The 12,946-nt window shown below is 32.8% G+C and overlaps 1 protein-coding gene across 2 annotated transcripts in view; it reads right to left on the bottom strand.

Annotated features, from left to right (window-relative positions):
* The window catches only part of LOC107446557 (uncharacterized), a 44,053-nt gene that overhangs the window by 11,146 nt on the left and 19,961 nt on the right, over positions 1–12,946 (bottom strand). For both annotated transcript variants that reach the window (XM_016061233.3, XM_016061234.3), the window contains exons 7-9: positions 11,870–11,953; positions 7,979–8,047; positions 6,010–6,150 (exon numbers count right to left, since the gene is read on the bottom strand). In XM_016061233.3, coding sequence (XP_015916719.1) covers positions 6,010–6,150; positions 7,979–8,047; positions 11,870–11,953 — 294 coding nt within the window. The remainder of the gene's footprint in view (positions 1–6,009; positions 6,151–7,978; positions 8,048–11,869; positions 11,954–12,946) is intronic.

Genomic DNA, 12,946 nt, shown 5'->3' with positions numbered 1-12,946 from the left:
CAGTTGTTCGGGATTTGGGAGAGGTTTTCAACAGTAGTATTAAAATGTTATCGAGGGGGTACAGAATGGGGTTGGAGGAGAGTTGCTTCTCAAAGACATCGGCAATCATTTCAGCTTTATCTTTATTTGAAAAAGCGAGCTCCTTGTCGGGCTTACTGAGAGGTGGGATTATTAGGGGTTGTTTTTTGTGAAAATTAATGGCTTTCCATAGCAAACAGTCATCTGGATTTAATGAGTTAATGTGACTTTCCCAATGCTTATTTTAAAATTTTTTGATTTCGTATTTTAGTTGTTTATCGAAATTTACGAAGGTAGTCCTATTGCCAAGTTTACCTGATTTTTGCCAAATATGTCTTGAGAAGTTTCGATGTTTAATTTTATTCTTAATATCTTTATTAAGGAAGGATGATTTTGTGGTGATTTTTATTTTCGATGACGTGTCTTTAAAAGTGTTATATATGTAATCAGTTAGGTTGATAATAGAATTATTAATTGAATCGGGGGCAGAGTAATTGATAGAGGGTGTGTGGTTTGGCTAATTGTATTGGTAAAAAGATTCCAGTTAGGGATGAGGGAGTAGGAGAGGCTACTGCCTTTAACGGTTAGATTAAAGACTGAAAAAAGACCCCATGACTGGATTATGGTCACTGGTCATTTCTTGTAATGTAGTAATGTTACAAATATAGGGGAAATTTTTTAATTAAATAGAAATCAAGAAATGAAGTAGACCTTGAATGGCCACCATGTCTAGTTGGGGTGTCAGGAGCGCATAGTTTAATATTTAAGTTATTAATTAGTTTGTGTAGTGCTAGCAGGGGTCTAACGTTAAGCCACATTCTTTCAACCAGGGTCCTGTTTATGTGAATTAGAGCAAATAGAGCAAAGTTACTGCAAAAAAACTTTTTCAAGGAGTTTTTAAATTGTAAAGAGATACAAGATTATGCTCAACACTGAAAAATTCTAACTAAAAAAATTTAATTTTCAGAAATAAACAGCAATTGCTGCTACTAAATTAGAGATGCAACATACAAATATTTGGAATTTAGCCTATCTGCTGAAAGCAGAATATTCATTTCAGACGAATAAAGGAAGCGTCTGCAGAAGACAAAATTTAGTTCGTTTGCATCTGTCTTTCTCCCCCCTCCTTGTCCTGGGAAGGGTTTATTCGATTAACAAAACAATAATGAAGATAAAAAAATTTGTGAAGGGTCCGATTAAAAGATAAATTATTTTGTGAAGGGTCCGTTTTTATTAAAAGATACTTTGTGAAGAGTTCGTTAACGGACCCAAATTTCTTCTAAACAGACCCCTGGTTAGCCCAAAAGTGTTAGCTCTATTACAATTCCAGGCGATATAATGTGCGTTAAAATCATCCATTATAATAATTGGATTGTTATAATTTAGAAGATTTGTAATATCATTGTTTGGAAAGATGACTCTATGGGGTGTGCTCGGTAGGTTTTTGTACGGGGGAATGTATATGGAGATAAAGGTGGTTGGTGCATCGGGCTGTAGAAAAGTTTTGACAATTGTGGCTTCTGAGTTAGTAAGAGTAGGTGTATTACTGAATTGGTGTGGTATATTATTATTGCTTATAATCGCAGTGCCGCCTGGTTGACAGAATCTGGCAGAATTCGTTGAGTTAATTCAATCATTTCTATATATAGTGTAGTTTCTAATTTTAAAGTTTTGGTAAGGTTTTAGGCGTGTTCTTGTATTAAAATTAAACCAGGTGTGTGTATGTCAATAAAAACTCTTTAATTCATCTATTTTATTATAGACGCAATTCGCGTTCCAAGTGATAATATTGAGAAGAATTTTTTTGTGGCCATATAAGAGGAATTTAGTTAGTAGGGTTGATAGTTTCAAGAAGAGAAAATAGTTTATTAATGGGGTTATCAATGTTAGCAAGCTGTGGGAGAACAGTTACCATTTAGTTAATAAGATCTCGAAAGGATTTATCATTGAATAGTTCGTTGATCAGTTGCAGGGAGTTTAAAAAATTATGGGGTGGGAGTTCATTAGTGTTGAGGATTTGTTGGGGGTGGTTGGGTTGAGATGGAGTGGAACAAGCTGTGACGTGTGCGTAACTTGGATGATTTAGGGGTGGTAAACAATTAATTAAACAATTAGAGGTGAAGTGGTCACCTCCACATTTAACACATTTTGGAGGCATCTGGCTAGAGTGTCTCCACAGTTGACATCTATGGCATTGGGAAATAAGGGAATTATTTTTGAATTTGGTTTGAAAGAACCCAAGTTCTGTAAAATCTAATAATTTTATTCGCATGGGGAGTATTCTCCATTTTAATAAGCAAGAGGGGGAGTAAACGGCGATCTCCTTTTGGGTACCGCATTTGCATTACCTCAATAGGTAGGAAATTAATCTTATTCAAATCATTATTTTTTGAGGGTCAGTACTGATTGGGAGCCCTCTGAGAACAAATTTCAATGGCCTGGTGTTGATTATGTAGTGATTTATCTCTGGTTCTACGAGGAATTTAGTAGTGAGCCTATGTCGCTCTGGGGTGTTGGTAAATATTTTGAGATAATTATCATCTGGTTTGAAAGTAATTTTGAAATTGAGTGAGTCATTAAGGTATTCTAGCATTGGAGGAATATGGTTGATCAGTTTGCAGCATAATAGCTGGTGGTTTGGAGGGGGATTTGTTGGGGGTGAGTTGTGATTATTAATGGGGGTATGGTTTAGGGGAGGGTTATTACAATTAGGATCGTCAGAGCTAATGTCGTTAGTATTAGAAATATTGTGGAGGGAAGAATTGTATTCGTTATCATTATTATTAAGGTCCATAAGGGGCGAAAAAGAGTTTTGAATATTAGAAATCCTCTAGGGAAGAGAGGATCCACCCTCTCCCTTAGAGAAGGGTGTTAAGTTAACGGTTTGCCTGAATTTATTTTGCAACATTCTCCTTATAAGATTCAGATAATGTTTAACGGCTAAGAGAAGGGGGTGACGAGTTTTGAATGTGAGTATTTCATTAAGATGATGATTAATAGCCGGATCAAATTGGTTTACAATATAGGGAACAGTAGTATTGTCGAAATCAGAGCCAATATGGTAAGGATAAGCATTATTGACAAAACAATAGTTGCCCAGATTAATAATAGAGATATTTAGGTTTGAGAGGGGCTTACCCATTTCCTGAAATATGGAATTTGCTATGACATGTATGTTAGAGAGATTATCCCTGAGTAAAGATCTCTTTACACATTCACAAAGTTTGTGTATGCAGTCAATTGTTACTGGTAATGGAATGTCTTTTATGGAAGCAAAAGTTCGTACGTTTTCGTAGTTTGCTATAATACCATAGTTCAAAATATGTTCGTATATATAAAATAAAACATAAGAAATCCCATCGAGTCCGTATATTTCAGGTAGGGGAGATCATCACAGTGGGGGAAGAAAAGATCCTTTCCTTCTATACCCGGGAGGAGGAGGAACGCCGTCTCGCCTGGTTGCTTTGAGGAAGCTATTCCTTCTTCCTGCATGGAGGGAGGGTGACAGGGGGGGGGGTGGAATTATCTGCAGGTGTTCCCTCGTTAGATGATTCTCCTTTGTTAGAGTACCTATTGTGTAGTTTGTTGATCTTTTGTAAGTCCACATTTCCGTAAACAAGAAGGGAAGTGGAAGATGCTATTTAGTTTGGAGAGTGAAGTTTTTGTTGATATCCAGGATTGTAACTAGAGGAAGGAGGAGAGGAAGTCGGGAGAAATTCCATTTGTTGAGTGAAACAGGCGGGTGGAGGGCTTTCTCGATGTAATTCATTAATATCCATAATGAGTGGAGGGGAATTGGTATTTCTTGAGGAAGCCCCGCTTTATGGCATATTGGATGCGAGATGGTTCGGTGAGAATGAGTGGTTGGCCTGAGGTGAGTGCCGTGCGTCTTTAAACATGATCCTGGAGGGGGAAGAACGAAACTAGCAGCGTTATAGCGGAGAGAGGAAAAACACGTCCTCTCTCTTCAAAAGCTGAGCTGGGAATCTCTCCAGAACAACCCAGTTTCATCGGCATTGTAGTGGCATTTCATCGGCACTAAATCTGAAGAGCACCTAACTTCAGACACAATGATCGTAAATTCCTCTACAAACAATTCTGCATTTTCAATATCTGCCAGCACTTTATCACATGAAATGCTTAAAATTGTGATTCCGTGTCGCTTCTTAAATTTGTTAAACCACCCCGAAGAATAACCACAACCAGTTTCCAGTTCTAAGAGTTTATGAAACTCTTTCGTTTGCTCCATTATAATTGTCCGATTCAAAGGAATCCTTTCGTCACTCCTTTGCCTTATTTATCCATTCCATCAAAACTTCATACAAATCTTTATTTTTGAAACGATGCAAAGTTTTTCGCTCGTTCATTAGCTTGTGAGAATCACTTTTGGCAAAAAATTCCAAAATTGCAGCTTTTTGCTTTTCTAAGTCGTAAATCGTTGAGCTTACAACGCCATATTACTAACGAAGCTTTTTTGCAGGTGTTCCACTAAATAGTAAGACAAAAAACTAAGAAATAATATCTTCTTCTTCAGGGCGAGATCTTTGTTCTCGTTTTTTCTTTTAGATAACATTTTGTTTTAACAAAAGATGCTCACCTCACAAAAAAAAGGGTTAACAAGGAACTACAAAAAAAAAAAAAAATATATGATAAGAAACTAACAATGAATAACTACAAGAAACAAGCTAACAACTAATAACGATTAAAAAAAACAAGCTAACAACAAATAACAATAAAAAACAAGCTAACAAATAACAATAAAAAACAAGCTAACAAATAACAATAAAAAACAAGCTAACAATTAACAAAAAAATACAAATTAACAGTTAATGACTAATAAAAATACAAAAGAAAAAAACAAGGGATGCAAGAGAAAGAAAGAGCTGCACAAGAGTAAGGACACTATAGCAATGACAAGGAGACTCAAAGACAGAATTCATTTTGTACCCCATGTGGTAGTTTCAATGCCAACTGAGTGAGGCCAATTTTTATGGTCAAAGAAAGGAGAGGGAAATGTGGAGACAAACCAGTAGAGCATGTGCACAGCTGTTAAGATTGATTGATCAGCTTCTCCAAACTTGCATTTCTTTATTTTGTTCATTTTGTTGTTTTATTTTGTTTGGTAATGCAGGTGTTTTTACTTTCACTTTATTTTAAACTTCTTTAGGAACAGATGTTTCATTTGTCACAGTTTATTATTTTTCTTAATGTTTTTATTTTTAAAAGATAAAATCAAGTTACTTATTTTAACAGAATAAAATTCCAAATAAAAAGAGAATATAACTGATTTTTTTTCCTCTTCTCAATAAAAAGTTCTTAAAAAAAATAAATTTCATCGGATTTAGTATCCCATACTGTAATATCTAATTAATATATATATGTAATATCTATAGAAACGAGATGGCAGATCTTCTTGCTAAAACAGGAACAGGTATTTTAGAGAGCTTCCAGAGAGAAATTCCATACTCTTACTCTTCCATAAATAGAATAATTAAAAACACGATAAACGAGCTATGAAAATAATTTAAATGAACAAATTGGTGACAAGGTCTGGTGGGAGACTCTGAATAAGATCCCTGATCACCCGAGCGGTTGCTGCCTTTAGGTTGGAAATCGGACATGACTGCCTTGGCGCTCGCCTCCATAGACTTGAAATCTTTCCCAATCGAACTGTGCCTTGTCCAGGGCCTCCCCAAAAAAGGCTGATCACGTGGGGGTTTGCCCCGCAGTTAGTGGCAACATTTACGACAGATACTTGAATGCTAGGGAACAGTTGCAGGCACTGCTAACTGACTGATTTTCTGTTTATATTTCTACTGTTGATATTCTATTTAATGTTTCTTTGTTCTAATTGTTTTTGTATTTCGAATGTTTTAATTTTTTTAAATATTTGTTGTTATTCCTTATGGGTCTGTGCAGAGTGTTTTTACACTCCAGCGAATGATGTACACATCAAGTGCTAGAAATGAAAAAAAATAAATAAAAAATAACCTTTTTGGCTTTGATAAGATAATAATGAGCATTTAGTTTGTATTCATCCCCTTGAATATAATTCATCCAACCAAGCAAGTACCAGACTTGAACAACTTCATCATCTTCTTCAATAAGGCCATCAAGCACTTTAGTTGCCTCCTAAAATTAAAGAACAAAATTAAATAATAGCAAGCGGAGAGCACATCAAGTCTCGCACATAGAAGTGGGGAAAAAATGGCTTGTGAATTTTCTATTCTGATTTGAGAATAATAAAACAAAGAATAATGAAGAATAATTTGTTTTTTCCTGTAGAAATTTCGACTCTATTTTTTTCATCCAGATATTACTACTGATTTCCACATAGCTTTTAAAATCCGACATTTTTAATACAATATTTTTTATCACAACTGAATCTTGAAATGAAAACACGCATTTAGTAACTCTTTTTCGAAGAGTACAATTTGCGTGATTTCGACATCGATAGTTTTTCCGTTAGTTCTTGTTATAGATTTCGCGAATTTTTTTAATGTGTCCTTAATGCGATGACGAATTACAAAATGTGAGAACATCGCCCATAATATTAGAATAAAAAATATTTTACATATTCAATTAAAAAAATTACTTTATATGATCCGATTTATTTATTTATTTTCTTGAAGTTCAACTTAAAGTTGCTTCTGCTACTTTAAATTAGTAACATGTATGTTTGTTATTGTTAAGTACCTTGTAGAAAGATATTAGCATTAGAGAGGTATGTCACAGAAAGCCCAAAAAAATTCTGCCACAGGGTGTTTGACATAAAAGTTTAGCATATTTTAAAAACAAAAAGCCTATAACATGAGAAAAAAATCCCTGTTATTAATAGTAAATTTGATGAACAAATTAAGATGAGCAAATCTGACTTCATTGCCAGAAAATTTCATTTTAAGGTAAAAAAATTAAGGAACAACACAACTTTGGGCCAAAAGCTGGAAAAATCTTGCAACAAAACTTGAAAAATAACCAATTTCAAAATAAATATGCCTCACATCTATTTTAATTACTTCTTGTAAAAATTCTATTATATATTTAAATTCTTTTTTATTACAGTACAAAACCCGTTATCCGGAAATCAGAAAACCGGAAAACCAAAAAACCGGAACGAAATTCGATAAATTTTCCCGCGATTTTTTTAAAAAGATTTTTTTTTCTTCAAAAGATTTTAGGATTTTTCTTTCTTTTTTGAAAGATGTTTACCTTACCATCAGTTTAGAAATAATCATTAGTGTATTACTTCATCGTCTCTTCTTTTTAAGATAATTTCCAAATATATATATATTTTTTTAGTTGGGTTTAACGATAAAAAAACGGCTTTTTGTAGCGATTCAGAAAACCGGAAAAATCAGTTATCCAGAATAGCGATGGTCCCGATCGTTCCGGATAATCGGTTCCCTACTGTATTAGAATAATTTGTGAAAAATACATTCTATTTAAGAATTTCCTGTTCCAAATTTTTCTTAGTATAGTTAAACTAAAAATATGGTTAGATCTAAGTTTTTTAAAATTAAACTTTCTGTATAAATTAGTTCAGCAATTAATATAACTGAAGTGACTCTTAATAAGCTATATTTCATTAAATTTTTGTGTACAATATATTTTATCTACAATTTATATACTTGAGTGTTATGAAACCAACTTGTTAAACCTTTGCCTAGTGAATTTTTTATTTAATTATCTACTTTTTTTTACAAAATTTAATATTTTAATCAAAATGTAACTTTTGTTGCTTTTTGAATTTAAAAGAAAACTATTATATTTTTAATGAAATAATGTAATCTGAAATTTTCCTAGAGAAATTTAGTTTCTAAAATTAAGTGGAAACCATGTCAATGCAAAATCGTTGTGGAGCTGTAGTTTCTATATATATATATAAAAAAAATGAATAGCAACACAAGATAGCATGCATAAACTTCTGCCTGCTCAAAAATATATATACATATATACTTACATCATACAGTTCCAATTCAATTAAAAGCTGGGAAATCTTTATACGGCAGTCATAAGAGGGAATATTGTCCTAAAAATTAAAAATGGTATTAGAAATTGCAGTGACAATAAGTTGCAATGCCTTACTACAACAATGTTAGCTTACTACAAATATAATTTGAAACAAACTTTATTCTTTAGTAAAGTAGAATATGGGATATTATACCTTGTGCTTAACTAATTATGTAAAGAAAACATGAAACATACATCCAAAAACTTATTTTCTTCATGCAGTCTTTATTTCTTATTGTCTCCGTAATAACTAGAATATGTATTATTAATTTCAGGGATCTGGTATACAGGGATCTGGGAATAAAAATTTAGCAATCAACCTAATACAGATGGATGAAGGAAATTAACATAATTGTTGAAAAAGCTGAAAAATTTTGACTATTTTTTTAAAAAAAAGTTACTGAATACAGTCAGATTTGTACAATACCATTTATTTAATGGTAATGAATCACAACTAAATATTTACACTCAATAATTTTTTTTAACTAAAAGTAATATTTTATTGTCATTATTAAATATTATTTAGGTACTTTTTCATTACAGCGGCACAAATTTCGCCAAGCAGACTTGTTGGCGACAGCACACAGCCGCCGGAACAAATCACACAAAGCAGACTTTATTAGTCGCAACACACAGCATACACATAAAAAAAAACAGTTAAATAAATGGTTCAATTCTTCTTTATTTATTTCGGAGACATAAAAATTTTAACATTGCTTAAATTTTTTTCAAATGGGTCCTCCGTTTGCCTTCTCCACATAAATTCAGCAAGATAACTTTCAAGATAATGGCGCGTCGTTCCTCTGTGTTTCTCATTTCGCCATTTAGCACTGCCCCACAGTCTCTCTATTTTTTGCGTGTGCGCTCCAGTTTCCGGATCGACAAAGTTGTATTTATGGTTCACTTTGAAATACTCGAAGCTTTCATCTTCCAACTTACTAGTGCAGTACAAATTCTATGAATCGGAATATATTATAGTTTCTTTTTCGATATTTTCCTTAATTGCCTTCAATAACGTGGATCGGTTTGCACTTCCACAAGGAAACATTCGTTCGTTTTCCGACAAACTCCACTGAAGATCCATTGTTGTGGTTGTAGGGGAAAATGTAAACAAATAGAAATGTAAACAGTATTTTCCTCTTGGCTGTGTCACTTCCTGTGGGAAGTTGGGTCACTTCCTGTGGGAAGTTGGGTCACTTCCTACGGGAAGTTGGGTCACTTCCTGTTATCTCAGCTAGAAGGAAGTGGGTGTTTCTGGTCTTAGTTAGATATATCTTTGCTTTGGTTAGAGGATGTTTCTTCTCTTATGTTATGTTTAGAAAGAGCTATGTGATGTTAAAGAGTTATGTTTAGTTTATTTGAATGTAGTTTTTCTTACTTTATATTTAAAGATTTATATTCAATAAATATAGTTGTACCTTTTCCATGAAGTGAATTTTTGAGTAGTAATAGATGTCTTCAATATATTATACTTAGTAAGCTGGCTCCTATTTTTCAACAGTGGTGGAATCAGCGGCGCGTTGTTTTTTTTTCGCTTCGTAAACAAACTTTTGTCCACTTCGACGATCATGCCAGGTCCTCCTATTTTCCGTTGTTCGCGTTTAAGCAAAGAATTTCCACAAACCTCACGCTTGAGGTTATTCCTGTCTACAACTGCTCTGTGACTGCTTTTCACACCATTTAACTGTTAAGTTAAATGGTAAAGTTAATTCTTTGCGCCAACAATAAATAGGTTAGACAAATAGAGGCTAAAAGGTATGAGGTTCGATTTTCGGTCGTCAATCTCATGCATTCAACTTGCGTCGGTGACGTCATGGTCTGCGGGGACCGGCCAGTTTATTTTCATTTGCTGTTGGTCGTTCTCGCATGGATCATGACGTCACCCGTTATCTGTATTTAAGCTTCTGTTGAAGCAGATCATTTGGGTATTCTTTCTTTTCGTCACTCTGTTTCTGACATTTTTTATTACTAATGCTTTTAAATAAATTCATTTCTTCAGAAACTTTGCTTCTCCTTTTTTTGAGTTTTTGACATACCGATATGATATTCTGAGAGAATCTCGGATGTCAAAATAATCACTTCAAAAAGCCCAATTTTGATTATTGAAACCTTAACGGATACTTCTGTTAATGCGACAAGATGAAAGGTTGCAGCACCATTGAATTTCATCACTGATATACATCCAGAAAGCATGTAACCTTACGGCAGCCTTGTGTTGGAATTTTCTTTTTATTGTCATGAAAATGTTTGTACTAAAAACCTTTTTCCAATAAAGTAAAAATAATGGAGTTTCAAACTTTTCATCCTAAAAGGATCAAAAATTACTTTTTAAAAAGTATTGTCATTTAAATAAAATGGTCACTTAGGTCCATAATGACGTTCTAGCTGACGTCACACTAGCGATAGGATCATATGGCATTGTCCATTAAAATTTCACGACAAGGTGGATTTTATCTAAGCATACAAGACTTTGGGAAAAGAAATCTTATAATTACCTAGATTTAAGATTATTTTCACCATGAGACTAGTTTGATTAAAGGATTTTTTCACGCTTGAAAATCCTAAGTCTACCTCCATTTAAGGTTTTAACATAGAAAGTTGTTTTCTAGGGTTTTGGAGCAGATTGTCACAGATCTCGTTTTCATGTTTACACGTAAACCTCATGACTAACCTTTTCAGGATTACATTAAAAGGTTTTTGCTCAGTAAAAATAAAACCATTTTTTGCTCTCTGGGACAAGTTCATTTCATGATTCATATCACAAGTTGCGATTTCAGCCAAAATGCCTTTCTCTCGAAAGAATCAGGCCGCTTCTTCCTCTGCTTTGAGCAAAGCACAAATTATCGTTGCTTTTTGCGTTAATTTTTCGTATTAAGAAAAAGACGTGACTGATAAAAAAAATGGCTACGACTTATTTTGAAAATGTGGCGGCAAAAGTTGCGTTGGTTGTATTATTATCGGCGACTTTTCGCCTGTGCCGATATAATGGAAAATACCATTATTTACCTTACTACTGTATGCTGCAATTGCATTAAAAATTATAAATATGCATAAGCCTCTGAGTATATGCAACAAATTCATTTTTCTAACAAATTTTGAATCTAACCAAATTTTTAGTGAATACTACTGTCTTAGTTAATAGGCATTGTTGAAAACAGATAGTTTGTTACCCGTGTATAGCGAGGGACTCAGGAAAACATATAAATGCCTATTAAATTCAATTGTTTGATACATCAGAATTCAAGGTTAACATTAAACAAATTAACATACAAAAAACACAAGTAATAACATATTGAAATGTTTTTTTCTCCTTTATCTGATAGTTTTAGAGCTTTACAAAACTTTTCGTTCGAATATTTTAAGCAGATGAATGAAAAGTGCTTTAAAGAAAAGGTGAGACTTTAAAACCAAAATTTTTTTTGATTTCTCTGATTATATTTAGGAAACGAAACAATGACCTGATATCATGTCTGAGAGACACTTTCTCAGAAGATTACACCTGTTGCTGGTAACTTCGAAAAATGCCTCGACTATCTCTTAATGACACAGAAACATATTTCACAATAATTATGCATCAAAAGACTTTTAATAACTTCTATGCACATTTTTTGTATTGTTTTCCTTATTTCTCATACTATTCTACAGTTCCTAAATTTTTTTCCTTTTTAAATCCAGGAAAAGGGGAAAAAAATCGTCTCACTTAAGAATACATTCTTATACATTTATAACATTGTACCAAAAATAAAACATTTCGTTTTTGCTCTTTATATCCGGAATCACGTTAAATGCAAGATTGTTATAAGTGAGTATTGTAATAAGAAAAGTACAAATCGAAGTATACTTCCTCATCAATTTCTCCATCTCTCAATGCTTCATGTTGGGGAAGCCATAAGGACAAGCATTTCTCAATAGCTTCCTTTGCTTCCTGAAACAATAATTTATGATCTTTTAATAATTTGTATAAATAAATCACATAACATTTTAGTTAAGTTGAAGTTTAAAACAGCTGGGTAGCTAAGACTGATTTTAGCAAATTTTCACAATTTTTGCAACCGATGGAATAAGTTTTATTCCTGATCTTTTAGTTCTAAATTTAAGCACCTAAATTTTTATAAAACACTGGTTAATAAATTTGAAAATAAAAACTACTTATTTAAAAAAAAATATTAAAAGAATAAACTAACAAACAAATTAAGTGAAAGGATTCAGATTCAGTGTGAAAATGTTGGTGATGAAATAATAGTATTGATTACTAGTATTTCATCGAAGACAATATACATTTAACCCATTTTCAGCCAAAGATGCACTAACGTACCATTTCAATATTTTTTTATTAACACTATGATGCATATTTTTCACTAATTTTATTTTCCTGCTATTGTCAAGGGTTCTTAAGACACCCAAAAATTAATAGTAATTCAATTTGAGTAAACGCTTTCTGTTGAGAAATCTACTACACACTAATGTAAGACTCATTAATTCACTGTCACGACAAAATCAAAAAGAAGAATCTATTTGTAATTCTTTATTTTTTACCACAAAAACGTTTCAGTTACATGGTTTTACTAATTCTCCAAGTCTTTTTGGCGATTTGCTTTTACCAAATTATTTTCAAATTTATATCAATTATTGGTTTTATTTTTGACTACGTTATCTTTCGTTAAATCACCATCCATGGATCTCTTCTCATGCTCCTAACTGTCTGTTGGGAATAATTCAATAATTTTTTAATTTGGCTTTTGTTTAGGCTGGTCATGGGGACTTTATCTCCCAAGGCTTGTTAATATTATAATTCAAAATTAATTGAACTTAGAAAATCTTATTATGGATAAAATATAATTTTTGTATCTCGAGCTCTACAAATACTAAATAAGTTTTATTATAATTATGATCCAGTTTTCATATTCAACTGACATTT

This window comes from Parasteatoda tepidariorum, chromosome 8 (genome assembly GCF_043381705.1).
Source record: "Parasteatoda tepidariorum isolate YZ-2023 chromosome 8, CAS_Ptep_4.0, whole genome shotgun sequence".
NCBI classification, from domain to species: Eukaryota; Metazoa; Arthropoda; class Arachnida; order Araneae; family Theridiidae; genus Parasteatoda; species Parasteatoda tepidariorum.
Note: the sequence above shows the minus strand (reverse complement) of the source record. Positions and strands in the feature narration are given on the sequence as shown.